This window comes from Ovis aries, chromosome 1 (genome assembly GCF_016772045.2).
Source record: "Ovis aries strain OAR_USU_Benz2616 breed Rambouillet chromosome 1, ARS-UI_Ramb_v3.0, whole genome shotgun sequence".
Taxonomy (NCBI): domain Eukaryota; kingdom Metazoa; phylum Chordata; class Mammalia; order Artiodactyla; family Bovidae; genus Ovis; species Ovis aries.
In genome coordinates, this window is record NC_056054.1 from 14,765,001 (window position 1) to 14,787,098 (window position 22,098).

Here is a 22,098-nt window from a genome sequence, read left to right on the forward strand (position 1 = left end):
GGCACAAGAGCTACTCTTCGTTGCAGTACATGGGTTCTCAATTTGGTGGCTTCTCTTGTTGAGCACGGACTGTAGGGTGGGTGGGCTTCAATAATTGCAGCAGATGGGCTTAGTTGTCCAATGGCGTGTGAGCAGACCTGAGATGAAACCCATGTCACTCGCATTGGCAGGCACATTCCTAACCACTGGACCAACGGGGAAGTCACTACTCCTGTATCTTTGATGCAATTATAAATGGAATGGTTGACTTCTTTTTCAGATTGGTCATTGTTGTATAAAAACACAACTTAGGGAATTCCCTGGTGGTCCAGTAGTTAGGACTCTGTGCTCTCATACCTGGCTGGGGAACTAAGATCCTGCAAAGCTGTGTGTTGCAGCCAAAAACAAAAAAACAACACAGCTGATTTTTGTGTGTTGATTTCATATTGTGCAACTTTTCTGAACTTGTTTATTTGTTTAGTTTTTTGATGTGGAATTTTCAATATTTTCTACATATAAAATCATGTCATCTGTAAACAGTGATACTACTTTTATTTCCAATTTGGATGCCGTTTATTTCTTTTTCTTGCATAATCGCTCTCACTAGGACTTCAAGTACTGTATTGAATAGAAGTGGGGAATGTGGACATGTTTCTTCCTGACCTTTGAGGAAAAGCTTTAAGTCTTTCACCATTGAGTATAATGTTAGGATTTTTCATTCATGGTCTATATTATTTTGAGGTACTTTTTTTCTCCTAGTTTATTGAGTGTTTATCATGAAAGGTTATTGAACTTTTCAAATATTCTTTCTACATCAGTTGAGGTGACATGTGAGGTTTTTTTCACTTCATCCTCTTAATGTGATTTTCATATGCTGAACCATCCTTGCATTCCAGGGATAAATCCCACTCGGTCATAGTGTATAGTTTATTTTAATATGCCATTGAATTCAGCTTGCTAATATTTTGTTGATGATTTTTGTATCATAAGGGACATTGGGCTGTAGTTTTCTTTACTTGTAGTCTTTGGCTTTGATATCAAAGTCATGCTGGCCTCATAGAATGAGTTAGAATTTGTTCCTCTTCAATTTTGGGGGGAAGTTTACCTGTTGATGCTGTTCTCATTCAAGCTCTCTTCCTTACTATTATTGATAATTGAGATGAAGATACCATATAGATGCTATAGTGATTAATATCATAAACATGAAAACTTTTATTCAATTACAGTAGTGATGGAAGGATTGTAAGTTGAATAAACAAAACTGTATTTGCCCTATCCATGTGACCCTGAAAAGATTGTATTTAGATTGTAATATACAATAATTTGTGATAATTTCTCCATCTGTCAATATCTTACATAAATAATAGGAATATAAATTGGAACAAATTTTCTGGTCCAGAATTTAGCACTATGTAAATTCTTAAAAATTATACATCCTAAAAAAAAAAAATTATGCATCCTTTGACCCAGCAATTCTATTTATAGAACATTGTGCTAAATATTATAATAATTATATAAATATTGCATATAGAAATTTCTAACTCTGCATAGTAATAAAGTTAGAAACCATCATGTCCAGAAACAGGGACTTGAGTAATAAATTGTAGTATACACATGAGGTATAAAAATATTGGTGTTGAAAGTTTTACAAAATAATATAGCTTGGGTCCATTAATATGCTACTATTTAGGCATAAAAACCCCTCAAACTTAATTTTATCTGCTAACAGTGGTCTGTTTGGGAGTAGTGGTAGTGTTTATTAATGACATTTTTATTTTTACTTCTCCACTTATCTATATATTTTTAAACAATAAAGGATATTTTATTACAAAAATTTATTATTTTATTAAAGCAAAAGATGTATTTATAAAATATTTACGTATTTAGTTTTGGCCTTACTGGGTCTTCGTTGCCGCAGGGCTTTTCTCCAGTTGCAGAGAGCTGACGCTGCTTTCACGGTGGTGGTTTCTCTTATCGCAGGCTTTAGTGGTTGTGGCTCCTGGCCTCTGGAGTACAGGCTCAGTAGTTGCAGCGCACAGGCTTAGTTGCTGCGTAGTATGTGGCATCTTCTCGGATCAGAGGTTGAACCTGTGTCTCTTGCATTGGCAGGCAAATTCTTTACTACTGAGCCACCAGGAAAGCTCAGCAAAAGATATTTTTTAAAAATTGAAAATGAAGTTAGAAAGCATAGTTAAATCCCATGACAGAATCAGTATCTAAAAATAATCTTGGTCAGCTAGGATGATGGATTGCATCCAGTGAAAGTTAATCAGAATAGATAAATAGGAGGTAGATAAAGTAACGAGTCATATTTCTGGGTTTAAAAAGCCAACTATAACCAATATAAAAAGTGTGAGGTGCAGTCTAATAGCCATGTGTGTTGTAAGACTTAAAAGTTATAATTTACTCTAGCCGCTTTCTGAATGTAAGCAGCCAGCTGTTCATTTCCCATTCCATTTCATCTCACACCCAGCTTAGTCTCTTCGAGAGAAATCTCCCATGCTTCCTCACCAAGTGATGTTAAGTCTTGTCACTGTTTTGCCCCATCTGTTCTATTGATTTTTTTCTGATTTTGTTCAAGTTGCTGTCTACCTGAATTTCTTTTCCCCTCACTTTCGCATTTTCAAACTTGACCCATACCTCAGACATCCAACTGAAGTGCTACCCCTGCTGGAAGTCTGTCTGTCATAGTACAGTCACATTTTACTCAAACTTATTTAATTCTGAGAATTTCACATGTTGAGAAATTAAAATCAATAAGATTTCTCACTTAATGGCCAAAATTTGAAATAATGCAAATCCTCTTCTATTAAAAGTCACATACAGACAGATTTAACAGTAAGGACCAAGTACCAGATACCATTGGTCATTTCTGTGTGAACCACCAACATTCTAAAGTGTGGAGCATCAATCTCACTATTGCTGAAAAACTTTCGCCAGAAGCAGTCATTTTAAATGGGAATTAAATGTTGTCAACTCTTGGGAAGAAGATCAAGTGATGCCCATGATACTACTAGTTGTAAAGATTAAACCTAATGCTTGGGGGCAGGAGGGGCAGAATTTAAAATACAAGTAAAATAGTTGTAGAATTGTGCATTCTTGAAAGTCTTGTAGCAGAGTGGTTAAGTGTGGGCTCTGGAATCAGATGACCACAGTTCAAATCCTAAATCTGGCATTTACTACAGTGGTGACTTTCAGAAAATAATCTCTCTGTGCTTTTGTTTCCTCATTTTAAAAATCGGCTGATGATAAATCACTTACCTCTTTGGGTTATTGTATTAAATGTTAGTACCATGTGAAGCTCTTAGGAAAATACCTAGTGTATAGTATGTGCTCAAAAATATTAACTATGATTATTCTACTGGAAAAGTTAGTCTCAAACCACTTGAGTCTTAAATTGGAATGCATCCCTGCATAAAAAATGACCATTATGAAAAAAATTTCTCCTTCCAAGGTAGTTTTCAGAGAATAGTCCAGATGCTAATCAACCTGTTTGAAACCATATAGTGAGGAATGTAGATAGGATTGGGATAAGGGGAGATAATCTTTCCTTCTTCCTGTAAACATGATAATGCTTAATAAAGAAAATTTGGAAAGAATTTCAGAAAAACATAAAAATGATACAAAATTGTTTATAATCCTACTACTGTTGTTCAGTTGTCCAGTTGTGTCTGACTCTTTGCGACCCCATGAACTGCAGCACGCCAGGCCTCCCTGTCCCTCACAATCTCCCGGAGTTTGCCCAAGTTCATATTCATTGCATCGGTGATGCCATCCAGCCACCTCTGACACCTGCTTCTCCTTCTGCCTTCAACGTTTCCCAGCACCAGGGACTTTTCCACTGAGTCATCTGTTCGCATCAAATGACCAAAATACTGAAGCTTCAGCATCAGTCCTTCCAGTAGTTCTTCCTAACATTAATATGGCTGAATTCCTTCTAATTTTTCCCCCTGTGCATCAGTTTTTTATGTACAAGTAAGTTATGATTATAACACATACACAGAACTGAAGAGTATTTAACCTAGAGAAGTAAACTGTTGTGGCGTTCCAGATGAAGGATGTTCAGAGCCTGGTCTAGGTCACTGGCTATGGAAATAAAGCATAAGATCATTGACAGAGGTATTAACGATTTTGCCATTGAGTCAATAAACTTTGGAGTGGTGATTTCAGAGATAGTTTTTTTTAGCTCTGGCTCCTGAAAAGAGACAGATGGAACATAGGAGGAAGAGCATATTTGCTGGGGAAATTGTTTGTTTTCACCATGTTGAATTTTAGATTTGAATAGGACATCCAGATGGAAATGTCTAACAGGCATTTGAGGTATATAGCAAGGCCTTGAGAGATAATCTGCCTGAGATATGAATGAGAACCTCCTGTGAGAATATTTAAAATAAAGATGGTACCTGATCGGGCTAAGTGTACTTAGTTCTTTAAGGGCAGGAATGGAGTCTTCATCTCTGTTACCCTCCATATTATTGCTACATAGTAAACTTTAGTGGAATAAATAAGTTTACTGAAACAAAGAGAAGAGGCCATTAATTTGGTCATTAATTTGGTTTCTGAAGAATGCCAATGAACTTGAGGGAGTCATAATTATCATTTACTGCCCCTTTCTTAGTTTTGTTGGTGTCTAAAACTTAAATTTCTAAAGAGAAATAAAAGACTCCCATTTTTCTTTTCTGCTTTTGATGGAATTTTGTTTACATGAGTTACTTAAAAATGTTAGTTCAGTTCAGTTCAGTCGCTCAGTCGTGTCCAACTCTTTGTGACCCCACGAATCGCAGCACGCCAGGCCTCCCTGTCCATCACCAACTCCCGGAGTCCACCCAAACTCATGTGCATCGGATCGGTGATGCCATCCAGCCATCTCATCCTCTGTCGTCCCCTTCTCCTCCTGCCCCCAATTCCTCCCAGCATCAGGGACTTTTCCAATGAGTCAGCTCTTCACATCAGGTGGCCAAAGTATTGGAGTTTCAGTTTTAGCATCAGTCCTTCCAGTGAACACCCAGGGCTGATCTCCTTTAGAATGGACTGGTTGGATCTCCTTGCAGTCCAAGGCACTCTTAAGAGTCTTCTCCAACACCACAGTTCAAAAGCATCAATTCTTCGACGCTCAGCTTTCTTCACAGTCCAACTCTCACATCCATACTTGACCACAGGAAAAACCATAGCCTTGATTAGACGGACCTTTGTTGGCAAAGTAATGTTATTTGGATGGCTATAATTCATTGTTTAATCTTGGCGTTCTTAAAAACGATGATGGTGAAGATTGTTCCAGTGGTTCTTCAGTGTCCAGAGTACGCACATAGTGGATATGTTAAGAACGCCTCCGTTGTAAAAAAATTTTTTTAACCATTTTAACTTTTTGTTTTATATTGACATATAGCCAGTTAACAATGTTGTAACAGTTTCAAGTGAACAGCAAAGGGACAGCCATTCTCCCGCAAACTCTCCTTTCACCCAGCCTGCCACATAACAATGATCAGAGTTCCCTGTGCTATATACAGTAGGACCTCACTGGTTATCCATTTTAAATATAGCACTGAAGGACACTTCTTTAATGTGATTAACATATAAGGGGGAATAGATTTAGAAATATAAAAAGTATATAAATAAGTATAGGGGAAACTGTAAACGTAAGTACTCCCAGGGTATTGAATCTTGTGTGACTTGGGAGGCTTAATTGGACGTCTGTGTCAGAAGATATTAGATTGGTGGCGGGAGCTTCTGAGTGGGAAGGGGGACTGTGGAAAGAACAGCCTCATCTCTGTTCCCTCCATGCTGCTCTTTGCATACATGAGCCAGCCGTGGGTTAATTTGCACATGTGGTTTCAACTGTCAGATTGTGTTGACTCATTCTGAAAGCTCCAGAATAGGCCCCTGTGTCTTTCCCCCTAGTGCCTAGCTCCTTACTGGGGTAGGTTATGAAAAAATATATGGCAAATGAATAGAATGATGAATTTATTCAGTAAATGGTAAATTTATTCAGTAAACATTTAATGAGACTTGAATGTCCTGTGGAGATGGAAGTGAGTGGAGGAGTGTTTGGCCTACTAAGGTTGATAAGATATTATCTGACCTTAAGGAACATAAATTCTGATACTGAATATAAATTTGTAAAGCCTTCTGATTTTCAGATTAACCAATGCAGAAAATAAGTAATTTGCTGACTTAAAACAGTTTCTTTCTGACATAGATTTTAAGAGATTTGTTAAGAGATGTTATGTGAAATAATCCAAAATCACTGTGGATGGTGACTGCAGTCATGAAACTAAAAGATACTTGTTCCTTGGAAGAAAAGCAATGACAAACCTAGACAGAGTATTAAAAAACAGAGACATCACTTTAAAAAGCAGAGACATCACTTTAAAAAGCAGAGACATCACTTTGCTTACAAAGGTCTGTATGCTGCTGCTGCCGCTGCTAAGTCACTTTAGTCGTGTCTGACTCTGTGCGACCCCATAGATGGCAGCCCACCAGGCTCCCCCATCCCTGGGGTTCTCCAGGCAAGAACACTAGAGTGGGTTTCCATTTCCTTCTCCAATGCATGAAAGTGGAAAGCGAAAGTGAAGTCGCTCAGTTGTGCCTGACTCTTAGCGACCCCATGGACTGCAGCCTTCCAGGCTCCTCCGTCCATGGAATTTTCCAGGCAAGAGTACTGGAGTGGGGTGCCATTGCCTTCTCCGTCAAAGCTTTGATTTTTTTCTAGTAGTCATGTATGGATGTGAGAGTTGAACCATAAAGAAGGCCGAGTGCCAGAGAATTGATGCTTTCGAACTGTGGTGCTGGAGAAGACTCTTGAGAGTCTCTTGGACAGCAAGGAGATCAAACCTGTCAGTCCTAAAGGAAATCAACGCTGAATATTCACTGGAAGGACTGATGCTGAAGCTGAAGCTTCAGTACTTTGGCCCCCTGATGTAAAGAGCTGATTCATTTGAAAAGACCCCAGTGCTGGGAAAGATTGAGGGCAGGAAGAGAAGGAGGCGATAGAGGATGAGATAGTTGGATATCATCACCAATTCAATGGACATGAGCTTGAGCAAACTCCAAGAGATAGTGAAGGACAGGGAAGCCTGCAGTTCATGGGTTTGCAAAGAGTCAGACATGACTTAGCGACTGAACAGCAAGTGTGAAATCTTATTTATGTAACTAATAAGCACACAATTCTGCATTCCTTCTCTTCACTCATTTAGCTAGGAAGGATTATTATGGGATCAGTTTTTATGATCCTCTGTTATCATTCAGTTTTTTTCTTATTTTATGAAAGTTTGGGATTTGATTAGATGGGGACATAATGCTCTTCTGAAAATGTAGAAGGAGTCCACTTCTCTAACGTAACTGCGGTAAAGCAGCAAGATACTTAATTGAATGCATGTACTGAAATATTAAGTTGGTGCAAAAGTAATTGTGGTTTTGCATTGTTGAACTTTGCTGTTTGAAATTGTAACATATTCTTAATGTGGTTATGTTATACATCATTTTCATGCACTTTTCTCACTTTATGGGTTTTGCTAATGACTTCTTGCTTGATATATATTTTATATTTGTTTTAGGCTGTGGAAATGATGTTAGACAAAAAGCAAATTAGAGCAGTTTTCTTGTTCAAGTTCAAAATGGGTCGTAAAGCAGCAGAGACAACTCAACATCAACAACACATTTGGCCCAGGAACCCCTCATGTACATACAGTGCAGTGGTGGTTCAAGAAGTCTTGCAGAGGAGACAAGAGCCTTGAAGATGAGGGGCATAGTGGCTGACCGTCAGAAACTGTTCAGTCGCTCAGTCGTGTCTGACTCTTTTGCAACCCCATGGACTGCACCATGCCTGGATTCCCTGTCCTTCACTTTCTCTTGAAGTTGACAGTGCCCAATGGAGAGGATCATCGAAGCCGATCCTCTTACAACTACATGTGAAGTTGCCGAAGAACTCAACTCTCCCATTCTACGGTTGTTTGGCATTTGAAGCAAATTGGAAAAAGCTCAGTTAGTGGGTGTTTGACTGCGAAAAAAAAAAGATCGTCTTTTTGAAGTGTTGTCTTCTATTATTCTGCACAACAACAATGAACGTTTCTTTTTTAAAAAAATTTTTATTTCATTTGTTTATTTGGCTGTGCCTGGTCTTAGTTGCAGAACATGGGATCTTCGATGTGGCCTGTGGCTTCTAGCTCCCTGACCAGCGCTTGAACCAAGACCTCCTGCTTTGAGAGCACGGAGTCTTAGCCGCCAGGGAAGTCCCCAGTGAACCATTTCTTGATTGGACTGTGATGTGCAACAAAAGGTGAATTTTATATTACAGCTGGTGATGACCAGCTCAGTGGTTGGACTGAGAAGAAGCTCCAAAACTCTTCCCAAAGCCAGACTTGCACCAAAAAAGGTCATGGTCTCTGATGGCCCGATCCACTACCCCTTTCTGAATCCCAGCAAAACCATTATCTGTGGGAAGTGTGCTCAGCAAATCTAGGAGATTCACCCAAAACTGCAATGCCTGCAGGTGGCATTGGTCAATAGAATGGGCCCAATTCTTCTCCAGGACAGTGCTCGACCACACGTAGCACAACAAATGCTTCAAAAGTTGAATGAATTGGTCTATGAAGTTTTGCTTTTTCCACCTGACCTCTCGCCAACCGACTACCACTTGTACAAGCATTTTAACAACTTTTTGCAGGGAAAATGCTTCCACAATCAGCAGGAGGCAGAAAATGTTTTCCAAGAGTCTGTCAAATCCCCAGGCACGGATTTTTATGCTACAGGAATAAACAGACTTCTTGTTGGCAAAAATGCATTGATTGTAATGGTTCCTATTTTGATTAATGAAGATGTGTTTGAGCCTAGCTATAATGATTTAAAATTCACAGTGCGAAACCACAATTACTTTTCTTACCAACTTAATAGCTTAAGTATCTTGATCATTCAAGTATGCAATAATCAGAACATTCAGTGTGTAAGTTAGTTCAGTTCAGTCGCTCAGTCATGTCTGACTCTTCGCAACCCCATGAATCGCAGCACGCCAGGCCTCCCTGTCCATCACCAACTCCCGGAGTTCACTCAGACTCACGTCCATCGAGTCCATGATGCCATCCAGCCATCTCATCCTCTGTCGTCCCCTTCTCCTCCTGCCCCCAATCCCTCCCAGCATCAGAGTCTTTTCCAATGAGTCAACTCTTTGCATGAGGTGGCCAAAGTACTGGAGTTTCAGCTTTAGCATCATTCCTTCCAAAGAAATCCCAGGGTTGATCTCCTTCAGAATGGACTGGTTGGATCTCGTTGCAGTCCAAGGGACCCTCAAGAGTCTTCTCCAACACCACAGTTCAAAAGCATTAGTTCTTCGGCGTTCAGCCTTCTTCACAGTCCGGCTCTCATATCCATACATGACCACTGGAAAAACCATAGCCTTGACTAGGCGGACCTTAGTCAGCAAAGTAATGTCTCTGCTTTTGAATGTACTATCTAGGTTGGTCATAACTTTTCTTCCAAGGAGTAAGCGTCTTTTAATTTCATGGCTGCAACCACCATCTGCAGTGATTTTGGAGCTCAAAAAAATAAAGTCTGACACTGTTTCCACTGTTTCCCCATCTATTTCCCATGAAGTGATGGGACTGAATGCCATGATCTTCGTTTTCCGAATGTTGAGCTTTAAGCCAACTTTTTCACTCTCCACTTTCACTTTCATCAAGGGGCTTTTAGTTCCTCTTCACTTTCTGCCATAAGGATGGTGTCATCTGCATATCTGAGGTGATTGATATTTCTCCCGGCACTCTTGATTCCAGCTTGTTGTTTCTTCCAGTCCAGCGTTTCTCATGATGTACTCCTCATATAAGTTAAATAAGCAGGGTGACAATATACAGCCTTGACGTACTCCTTTTCTATTTGGAACCAGTCTGTTGTTCCATGTCCAGTTCTAACTGTTGCTTCCTGACCTGCATACAGATTTCTCAAGAGGTAGGTCAGGTGGTCTGGTATTCCCATCTCTTTCAGAATTTTCCGCAGTTGATTGTGATCCACACAGTCAAAGGCTTTGGCATAGTCAATAAAGCAGAAATAGATGTTTTCTGGAACTCTCTTGCTTTTTCCATGATCCAGCGGATGTTGGCAATTTGATCTCTGGTTCCTCTGCCTTTTCTAAAACCAGCTTGAACATCGGGAAGTTCATGGTTCACGTATTGCTGAAGCCTGGCTTGGAGAATTTTGAGCATTACTTTACTAGCGTGTGAGATGAGTGCAATTGTGGGGTCGTTTGGGCATTCTTTTGCATTGCCTTTCTTTGGGGTTGAAATGGAAACTGACCTTTTTCCAGTCCTGTGGCCACTCCTGAGTCTTCCAAATTTGCTGGCATATTGAGTGCAGCACTTTCACAGCATCATCTTTCACGATTTGAAATAGCTCAACTGGAGTTCCATCACCTCCACTAGCTTTGTTCATAGTGATGCTTTCTAAGGCCCACTTGACTTCACATTCCAGGATGTCTGGCTCTAGATGGGGGATCACACCATCACGATTATCTGGGTCGTGAAGATCTTTTTTGTACAGTTCTCCTGTGTATTCTTGCCACCTCTTCTTAATGTCTTCTGCTTCTGTTAGGTCCATACCATTTCTGTCCTTTATCGAGCCCATCTTTTCATGAAATATTCCCTTGGTATCTCTAATTTTCTTGAAGGGATCTCAATCTAGTCTTTCCCATTTTGTTCTTTTCCTCTATTTCTTTGCATTGATCGCTGAAGAAGGCTTTCTTCTCTCTTCTTGCTGTTCTTTGGAACTCTGCATTCAGATGCTTATATCTTTCCTTTTCTCCTTTGTTTTTGCTTCTCTTCTTTTCACAGCTATTTGTAAGGCCTCCCCAGACAGCCATTTTGCTTTTTTGCATTTCTTTTTCTTGGGGATGGTCTCGTTCCCTATCTCCTGTACAATGTCTTGAACCTCATTCCATAGTTCATCAGGCACTCTATCTATCAGATCTAGGCCCTTAAATCTATTTCTCACTTCCACTGTATAATCATAAGGTCTTTGATTTAGGTCATACCTGAATGGTCTAGTGGTTTTCCCTACTTTCTTCAATTTGCGTCTGAATTTGGTAATAAGGAGTTCATGATCTGAGCCACAGTCAGCTCCTGGTCTTGTTTTTGCTGACTGTATAGAGCTTCTCCATGTTTGGCTGCAAAGAATATAATCAATCTGATTTCGGTGTTGACCATCTGGTGATGTCCATGTGTAGAGTCTTCTCTTGTGTTGTTGGAAGAGGGTGTTTGCTATGACCAGTGCATTTTCTTGGCAAAACTCTATTAGTCTTTGCCCTGCTTCATTCCGCATTCCAGGGCCAAATTTGCCTGTTGCTCCAGGTGTTTCTTGACTTCCTACTTTTGCATTCCAGTCCCCTATAATGAAAAGGACATCTTTTTTGGGTGTTAGTTCTAAAAGGTCTTGTAGGTCTTCATAAAACTGTTCAATTTCAGTTTCTTCCACGTTACTGGTTGGGGCATAGACTTGGATTACTGTGATATTGAATGGTTTGCCTTGGAGACGAACAGAGATCATTCTGTCATTTTTGAGATTGCATCCAAGTACTGCATTTCAGACTCTTTTGTTGACCATGATGGCTACTCCACTTCTTCTGAGGGATTCCTGCCCACAGTAGTAGATATAATGGTCATCTGAGTTAAATTCACCCATTCCAGTCCATTTTAGTTCGCTGATTCCTAGAATGTCGACGTTCACCCTTGCCATCTCTTGTTTGACCACTTCCAATTTGCCTTGATTCATGGACCTGACATTCCAGGTTCCTATACATCATCGGACCTTGCTTCTATCACCAGTCACATCCACACCTGGGTATTATATTTGCTTTGGCTCCATCCCTTCATTCTTTCTGGAGTTATTTCTCCACTGATCTCCAGTAGCATATTGAGCACCTACTGACCTGGGGAGTTCCTCTTTCAGTATCCTATCATTTTGCCTTTTCATACTGTTCATGGGGTTCTCAAGGCAAGAATACTGAAGTGGTTTGCCATCCCCTTCTCCAGTGGACCACATTCTGTCAGACCTCTCCACCATGACCTGCCCGTCTTGGGTTGCCCCGCTGGCATGGCTTAGTTTCTTTGAGTTAGACAAGGCTGTGGTCCTAGTGTGATTAGATTGACTAGTTTCCTGTGAGTATGGTTTCAGTGTGTCTGCCCTCTGATGCCCTCTTGCAACACCTACCATCTTACTTGGGTTTCTCTTACCTTGGGCGTGGGGTATCTCTTCACGGCTGCTCCAGCACAGCATAGCCGCTGCTCCTTACCTTGGATGAAGGGTGTCTCCTCACCACCGCCCTTCCTGACCTTCAACGTGGGATGGCTCCTCTAGGCCCTCCTGCGCCCGCGCAGCCACCACTCCTTGGACGTGGGGTTGCTCCTCCCGGCCGCTGCCCCTGACCTCCAATGCAGGGTAGCTCCTCCTGGCCATTCCTGCGCCGTCGCAGCCTGGCACTCTCGGCCGCTACCCCTGACCTTGGATGTGGGGTAACAACTCTTGGCCGCCGCCCTTCGGGCATGGGGTCCTCCCAGCTTCTGCCCTTGACCTCAGATGTAGGGTAGCTCCTCTCGGCCGCAGGCTTTTATTAAAGTATATGATTTAACAGTTTATCATTCATTCCCCCTTTTTTTTTTCAATAATCAAGACAGTTCTTAATTATCAGAACTGATACAAGGACTGTTACTGTGAAAACTACAGAAAAAAACTACAGAAAATCAGTGGAATCCTGCAATACCACCAAGCTATTTGTAGTTTGCTAGGCGGAAGGATCAGAATATAGGAAGTTAGGAATCCTTGAAGAGATTATTACTGAAGTAGCCTTAACTGCCTAGCTACCCAGTCAGAATGTGTGTTCTAGGGGGTGAGAAACTTGCATAATTCAAGTCTTAACCTGTTAATTAAGCATGTATCAGTTAAGCATAAGCAAAACCTATTCAGTTGTTAGAGGAAAGAAGTATATTACTAGAAGGGAGAGCAACTTTGTGGAACCTAGAGAGACTCCAAACAAGAACTTAGTCTATTTTCCACACTGTCCAAAGAGAATAGAAGCCAGCTTTCCATTGTGATTTGAACGTGTAATTTTTCAGGCCTTATTGTGGTTCTGGTTTTCCTTTGTTTTAGATTTTTAATTCACCAGAAAACCTATTATATCAAAATATGGGGAATGAGGTACTCTAGGTGTTAATATGACTGTCCCCTTTGTAAACAAATAAACTGGCATCTGGCATTGTTGTTCGGTCGCTAAGTCATGTCTGGCTTTTTGCTGCTGCAAGACCTGCAGCACGCCAGGCTTCCCTGTCTTTCATCTTTCACTGTCTCCCAGAGTTTGCTCAAACTCCTCTCCATTGAATCAGTGATGCCAACCAACCATCTCATCCTCTGTCACCCCCTGCTCCTCCTGCCCTGAGTCTTTCCCAGCATCAGGGTCTTCTCCAATGAGTTGGCTCTTTGCATCAGGGGGCCAAAGTACTGGAGCTTCAGCTTCAGCATCAGTCCTTCCAGTGAATATTCAGGGTTGGTTTCCTTTAGGATTGAATGGTTTAACTTCCTTACTGTCCAGAGGACTCTCGAGGGTCTTCTCCAGCACGAGAGTTTGAAAGCATTATTTCTTTGGTGCTCAGGCTTCTTTGTGGTCCAGCTCTCATATCCCTACATGACTCTCGGAATAACCATAGCTCTGACTATAGGACCTTTGTAGGCAGTGATGTCTCTGCTCTTTAATATGCTGTCTAGGTTGGTCATAGCTCTTCTTTTGAGGAGGATGCGTCTTTTAATTTTGTGGCTACTGTCACTGTCTGCAGTGATTTTGGAGCATCTGGCATGTATGTTAGTTTTTGAAATAACTTCATTAAATATAACCACACTAAGTCGCTCCAGTCATGTCTGACTCTGTGCAACCCCAGAGATGGCAGCCCACCAGGCTGTCCCGTCCCTGGGACTCTTCAGGCAAGAGCACTGGAGTCGGTTGCCATTTCCTTCTCCAATGCATGAAAGTGAAAAGTGAAAGTGAAGTTGCTCAGTTGTGTCCGACTCAGCGACCCCATGGACTGCAGCCCACCAAGCTCCTGCGTCCATGGGATTCTCCAGGCAAGAGTACTGGAGTGGGGTGCCATTGCCTTTTCTGAAATATAACCATAATCTTTTATAAATTAGTAAGTGTAAATTAAGCCTAATCAGTTCTATGTGGGAAAAAAGAGTAAAGAGCTAAGGACCACACACAGCAATGTCTTTTGTATAAGGCAGGAATCATAATCTTGTATAACCAGTGTCTTGGTACATGGTTGGTGCTCAATTTAGTGTTGTATTAATGAAACTAATTACTAAATTTCAGAGATGATAACTCCAGACCTCTATTGAGAACAACTATTGGCATTTTATGGCTCTGTTCGTAGATTTATTCTCATGTCAAAAGAGCAGTTCTGCCTATTCTTTAATTCAACAGAAATAATTCATTAAGTGATGAAAATAGAATTCTCTCCACAGACTAGTGCCAAATAAAAGGTGTATGCATCTGTTAGAAAAAAGGGAAGGGGTAGTGCATTTGAGAACAAAGATAGTCTTGTTTGTTTCATTGTCTTTATTTTTTAAATAATTAAATCTTTATTTTTTAGACCTTGTTGCAGTATGCAAGCAACAAGAATGCATCAGAACATATTGTGTATCTCCTGGAGGTATATCGACTTGCCATCCAAAGCTTTGCCAGTGCTCGCCCATATTTAACTACTGAGTGTGAAGATGTCCTCTTAGTGCTTGGCAGATTAGTTCTGTAAGTTTGAGAACTTAAATCACTTTTAAAATTGAGTATTTTTGGTTGTAATGTTTGCCTGACTTCTTTTTACTATGGCATCCCATTGTTTAAAGAGTCATACCTTTGAATGAAATTTCCTTTGCTCTGACCCCTTTATATTCCCATTTTCAGGAGACAAGTATACGTGAAACTGCAGCCAAGCAGCGTAATATTTAACTGCCCCTAGAGTCTCTTTTTCTGCTCAGGCTTAGATTGATAACTGTCCTTTTCTTTCTGTCCTTAGGTATAGATCAACTGAAGCGACAGAGTATCTGGAAGGTGTAGTGGTCTTTTAGGGAATTACTGTGAAATTCTGCACCGCAGTTGTATTATTTGCATTTTACTAGCAGAAAGTCTCAGGGCACAGTATAAAATTACCACCCTGGGAACTCGTAATGATTGAGTTGATATTTTAATACCTGACTGCCTAAAGCAGACAGAATTACACCTTTAATGTATTTTATCTGCAGAGTGAAAAATATAACAGCTGTTAGTTTTTAGTTCTGGAATCATCTTGATTCAGTTTACAGATTGTTGGTAGGATAAATTTTAGTCTGGGTGATCGATTTTACTTTTCTGTGGTCTTAACTTTTCTTTCCTATTTTCCAAAATCCCAGACCTCTAACATCATACTTTTTTTTGGAACAGAAACATTCCTTGTTTTACAATCCTGTTATTCCTTCTCTAAAGCTTCACAGTTTTTCTTTTTTCTCTTTTTTAAAGTTGTAAAGTTAATAATATAACAATGTTGAATAAAGTTTTGAAGAGTAAAAAACAAATTTGAAATAGTCTAAATAAATCTAAAATGTATATTGAGTCACTGTCATATTGTACTTGATTATGACTATAACCAGTGTTATATACTGACTTAGTTTTTCATATTCTAGGAGTTGTTTTGAATTACTGCTTTCAGTGTCTGAAAGTGAACTGCCATGTGAAGCCTGGGTACTCTTCCTTCAGTCTTTACAGGTGGGTTGATTTGGCCTCAAAAAAGGTCTCTGTTTGGATATCCAAGACACCTAGTTAATTTCTCCCAGCAAACTGAAATTGGAAACTTACAACAAAAACAAGTTCATTATCTATTGTATTTAGTTCATGGAATGAGAAAGAGGCCTTCCAGATGAAGAGAGTATCCTAAAAATTATTGGTTTTTTTCCTTTCATTTGGTTTTGTTAGTCTTTACATAGCTTAAAAGGCAACAAAAAATTTTTCATTCTTCAGAAACAAAATTTTAGAATAAATCTATTAAAATATAAAATTATATATGTTTATTATATAATATTATTTGGTTCATTCATGGTACATTTATCTAATAATTTCCCCTAAAATTTCATGGATTTATAATGCTAACAATTAAAAGTAGTCATCAGGGATTCTGTTCATGCATCTTACTTACAGGAGAGCTATGTTAGTTCATCTGTTGGCTTGATAATAAGCATTCTCAGATGAGCAGATCAGAAAATAGCAAGTTGGGGAGAGGAGAGTAAGGTAGGAGAAAAAAAGCAAGTGTACTCCAGCAATAGAAAGCAAATTTGCCTGTTAGCAGTAGAGATAGAAAAACTGTTTAAAGAAAATAGTAAAAAAGCTATTATTCAGTTATTATCATTAGTTATGTGGCAGTCAGTGCTCTACATTGTTTTTACATTTTGTATGTTTTAATCAAATTGCAAACCTTATATAACATAGAGATCATTTGAACCACAATTTATAAATAGGGAGGCAGGCATAGAGAGGTGAATTAACTTGCCTAAAGTTAACACCTAGATTTATACCTAGAACTTGCTTTGTTTAACTGTTTTCTCAAGGACACAAACGCCATAGTAGCCTGGACCTGTTTCATGCAGGCATAAGCCAAGGTTTGTGTGTTAACAGACACACCTCATTATTTGAAAATTTCTTTCTTCTTGACTGTATAATCCGAAGCGAAATGATACAATGTTCAGTTCAGTTCAGTCGTGTCTGACTGTTTGCGACCCCGTGGACTGCAGCATGCCAGGCCTCCCTGTCCATCGCCAACTCCTGCATAATTGTTACTGTTTAGATTTTCTGTTTAAGAAGAATTCTTTGTCATGTTCTTGGCATGTTCTAATCCCTATAATGGCCTTCCTGCCTGCCTGTACAACTTTGTTAAAATATTTATCAGACAATTTAGGATATATATATTCACATTTCTGAATATGTGCTCAATAAAATAAATACAGTAGAGGTACAGATAAATCTGACACAATCCCTGTAGAAACATAAAGCATGAACAATGGAAGTTTTCTTACTTTAGGTAAAAATGGGTAAGGCATCAGGATATGTTTTGAGGATACCTTTGGGAAGAGAATCGTTTTACCAGGCAGGCCACAGAGAGCATTCTCAACCACTATTTACAGCTTGTGTAACCCTTCCAGACCTTTTCTTTATGGATATAAAAATACATTCTGAAATGGAGTTTTAAATAAACAAAAATGAGATCCTATGTTTTGCAACCTTTTTAACTTAACGATCTTATCATGGACATATGTCTAGGATTGCGTATGTCTAGGACTGCATCTTCCTTGATGACTGCCTGGGATTCTGTTATGTGGCTGCACCATAAATTATTTGGCCAGATCTCTTTGCTGTTTATTGTAAATAACGCTAGAGTGAACATCTTGCACTTGTATTTCTATATTGTAGATCTCAAGATGTGGACTTTGGATAGTTTTACCTTAAACAAGAAATTATTTTTAAAATTCCACCATAGTTTTTGAAGACTCTATTTGAGGTTATTTAAAATTTTTTTGTCTTTATTTGTTTATTTGGTCATGCTGCTCAGCTTGTGGAATCTTAGTTTCCCAACCAGAGATTGAACCTGTGGTCCCTGCATTGAAAGTCCCTGGAGCCATCTGTCGTTTAAAAAGTCTTTTGATAGAAGAATTTAAACAATTAAAAAGATATATAACAATAGATATCATTGTCATGCTTATCTTAGAAGGAATAGGTTGCCTATGTGAATACTGCAGAATCTTTTAAAAGAAAGCTGTGCCAGTGACCTTAAAATGATTTAGTAATTCAAGGATGTAAATTGAATTGTGATAATTTTACATAGGAGAATTCAAGAAAACATTTTAAAGGTACTCTTTAACTTAGTGAAAATGCCCTAGTTTCATTATTTAAACGCAGCAACAGAATTCCATAAAACTTTGAGGATAGCTATTTTTTTTCCTCTTGCTTATTTATTTTTAGGAAATCCAAGATACAGGACTTTTCATAGACTTTCAGATATATTGAAAAGGCAAAAAGACTTTATATTGCCTGTTTTCTGGATATGCTTTTTTTTTTTTTTTTTTTTAGGAGTCACATGATGCATTATTGGAATTTGGGAATAATAACCTACAAATACTGGTTCATGTTACCAAGGAAGGGGTGTGGAAAAATCCTGTTCTTCTTAAAATTTTGTCTCAACAGCCAGTAGAAACAGAAGAAGGTAAGCTTAAAACTATACTGACTACTGAAGGAGGATTTAGTTCTAAGAGAATGAAAAATTTTATGGGTTAAAATTTTATGGATGTCACCTGTGTGAAATAACCAGTCATTCTGGTCTCCTTTGAATAGTAAAAACTAACCATTAGCACTTAATGTTTTGTTTAAAGATTCTTGAATTTTAACCTAGAGTTTTAAAAGTATCCCTTTGTACTTGTTTTTAAATATTGCTTTGAATAACAATGTTTATACAGAGCTCCTGTGATAGAAATTAATAATCTGCTTCTAGTCCTTGGTATATAGTAGAGCTTTGCTTATATTTTGTTTACTGGTTACTAGAGCTGAGGACTATTGCAGAAAATTACTCTTTATTTTAGATTTAAGAAACATTGGAATTTAGCATTTTATAGAGATACACAAAGAAGAAAATTTTTATTTAAAAATTATCAGTTGAAGACTAACAGATTTATGGATTTGGGTTGATGTTTCCATTTAGATGCACAAAATATCTCATTTTACATGTCCAGCATTTATGATTTTGTTTGCTTTAAGTTAGAAAATTAACAAGGATCACATCTTTGTTAAGTATGTTTCTGGAATAAGAATGAGTTTCAAAACAGTTTTTATTTACACTTTTGATATATCTTTAGTTCAAGTCTCAGGCCTTTTGTATGTTGATGTCTTAAAATATGGGCCTCCCTGGTGGCACTAATGATAAAGAACCTGCCAACGCAGGAGACGTAAGAGACAAGGGTTTGATCCTGGGTCAGGAAGATCCCCCATGGCAACCAACTCCAATATTCCTTGTTAGAGAATCCCATGGTCACAGGAGCCTGGTGGGCTACACTCCATAAGGTCACAAAGAAATGGGCACAGCTGTGGAAAATTCTGAAAGAGATGGGAATACCAGACCACCTAACCTGCCTCTTGAGAAATCTGTATGCAGGTCAGGAAGCAACAGTTAGAACTGGACATGGAACAACAGACTGGTTCCAAATAGGAAAAGGAGTATATCAAGGCTGTATATTGTCACCCTGCTTATTTAACTTATATGAGGAGTACATCATGAGAAACGCTGGACTGGAAGAAGCACAAGCTGGAATCAAGATTGCCGGGAGAAATATCAATCACCTCAGATATGCAGATGACACCACCCTTATGGCAGAAAGTGAAGAGGAGCTAAAAGCCTCTTGATGAAAGTGAAAGAGGAGAGTGAAAAAGTTGGCTTAAAGCTCAACATTCAGAAAACGAAGATCATGGCATCCGGTCCCATCACTTCATGGGAAATAGATGGGGAAACAGTGGAAACAGTGTCAGACTTTATTTTTTTGGGTTCCAAAATCACTGCAGATGGTGACTGCAGCCATGAAATTAAAAGACGCTTACTCCTTGGAAGAAAAGTTATGACCAACCTAGACAGTATATTCAAAAGCAGAGACATTACTTTGCCGACTATGGGCTTCTAGTCAAGGCTTTGTTTTTTCCTGTGGTCATGTATGGATGTGAGAGTTAGACTGTGAAGAAAGCTGAGTGCCGAAGAATTGATGCTTTTGAACTGTGGTGTTGGAGGAGACTCTTGAGGGTCCCTTGGACTGCAAGAAGATCCAGCCAGTCCATTCTGAAGGAGATCAGCCCTGGGATTTCTTTGGAAGGAATGATGCTAAAGCTGAAACTCCAGTACTTTGGCCACCTCATGCGAAGAGTTGACTCATTGGAAAAGACTCTGATGCTGGGAGGGATTGGGGGCAGGAGGAGAAGGGGAGGACAGAGGATGAGCTGGCTGGATGGCATCACGGACTCGATGGACATGAGTCTGAGTGAACTCCGGGAGATGGTGATGGACAGGGAGGCCTGGCGTGCTGCGATTCATGGGGTCGCAAAGAGTCAGACACGACTGAGCGACTGAACTGAACTGAACTGAACTGAACTGAACTGAAGCTACTTAGCATGGAGACATGTCTTAAAATATTTCAGTTAACTTATTCATTCCCCAAGTTTGATAACCTATTGTATGCATGTTATTTGGGTTTTTCTTTATAGTGAGATGATTGATAATAAGAGCGCTTAGATTTTCTCTTGGTTCCTTATCTCTGATAATTCTACTGCTTATCAGTTATACTGATAAGGAAAAAAAGACCTGTTAAATAGAAAATAGATTTGTATATATGTTTTATGTTGAGATTCTTGATAAATGGCATCCTTTTGTAAATATAGGCAGGTAGATGCTCAGTGATTGCCTTTATCATTATTAAAAATTGCATTGGCAGGAGGGATGTTTACCACTACTGCCACCTGGGAAGTTGAAAAAAAAAAACTAGAGGACAACACCAAATAGTTGCAAAAGGATCCTAGAATTAGCAGATTCCCAGATAAGGATCCAGGAGTGAAGAGTGCATGACCTTTGTAGACAGGTTCAAGCCCCAGAGGGAAGAGATGGAATTGCATTAAATGTCCCTCATTTATTTTTCCTGATGTAACTAATCAAATATTTCACCCTCCTACCTCTGGAATTAATAGTACTCAGTTTTGGTTTTTTTTTACATAGAAAAAAACGAAATGGGGAGAAGCACTGTTTGCCTAATATCCTATGTTATCCTGTATATTCTGTAAAATTCTGAATGGGTAAAGGATAGCTACATATGTAAGGAATTTTTCTGAGAACCACAATGTAAGTGGTGAGCAGCCTGTGACCTGCTTGCTTTTGCAACTGGCCCTTACTCATTTCAGATCAACAGATTTAGAAAGCCTCCTGTGTAGCTTCATTGCCCTTGCAGCCCAGATATTAACACATTTGATGCTTGAGAGCAGTGACTATCATTTCATTAATTGCTGTTTTTCAGTAGTGTACTAATCAGAAACATTAAAAATAAATTTTTTAACTTCCAAGTAACTGAGTATATGCCTTTTTGTTTAGTTTTTTGAATTAAAAAAAAGGTGCATTAGATTTTTATTTTTCCTGCCATGAAGTCTCAAATTTAGTACTGCCCCCTCTCCCGACCCTCAAAAAAAAGGGTTTCCTTTGTGGCTCAGCTGGTAAAGAATCTGCCTGCAATGTGCGAGACCTGGGTTTGATCCCTGGATTGGGAAGATGCCCTGGAAAAGGGAAAGGGCTACCCACTCCAGTATTCTGTCCTAGAGAATTCCATGGACTGTATAGTCCATGGGGTCACTAAGAGTCTGACACGACTGAGTGGCTTTCACTTTCACACCCCTGCACCCGCGGGCCCCCCCCCCCCCCCGCGTGCCAAAAAAAAGACGTTTTTTACTGAAGCATGTAATATGTACCAGTTGTTAACACTTTTGCCTGGCCTGATGAGCAGAGAAATGAACAAGTCCTCCCACCCAGGTATGGCCTGGGCTTTTACCCCAGGCCACCCTAGCAGCCTACCACAAAATGTAGAGATGGCAAGACCAAGCCCAGCCAAGGTCCCCCTAGTGGTTCCTGGCCTGAGCTTCAGTGCCCACAAACTACCCATACTTCCAGTGGTGATGGCAGCAACCCACAGCTCAAAAGTCCTCAGGCCCATCAACCTTGGAGACCCCCTTTCACTGTGCTAGAGGAAACCCAGAGCTGCCATCTGGCATCTGTCATTTTTTCCAACTGACTTGTGCCTTCCCCAGCATCCTCCTCCTCTCTTAATTCATGACATCAAAACACTGGCTTTTCCTTATTTTTCTTGAGACTCAGGAGGGCGAAATCAATAGGCTTTTGCTCTTTTATTTCTCTCCCTACTAAGGGTTGAGGGAAGAGAGCCATCTTAATTGTTCAGAGGCAGTAACTTCCTCCCCTCAATCTAGTAGAGAAGGAACCTGCCAGCTCTTACTTCTTCCTCGTTGTTTTTCTTCCCACCCCAGTCTGTTGTTTCCCTTCTACCACA

General features: G+C 39.7%; 1 protein-coding gene across 2 annotated transcripts in view; it reads left to right on the forward strand.

Moving 5' to 3' along the window:
• The window catches only part of RLF (RLF zinc finger), an 84,868-nt gene that overhangs the window by 20,416 nt on the left and 42,354 nt on the right, over positions 1-22,098 (forward strand). For both annotated transcript variants that reach the window (XM_027968336.2, XM_060395706.1), the window contains exons 2-4: positions 14,595-14,749; positions 15,658-15,739; positions 18,092-18,224. In XM_027968336.2, coding sequence (XP_027824137.1) covers positions 14,595-14,749; positions 15,658-15,739; positions 18,092-18,224 — 370 coding nt within the window. The remainder of the gene's footprint in view (positions 1-14,594; positions 14,750-15,657; positions 15,740-18,091; positions 18,225-22,098) is intronic.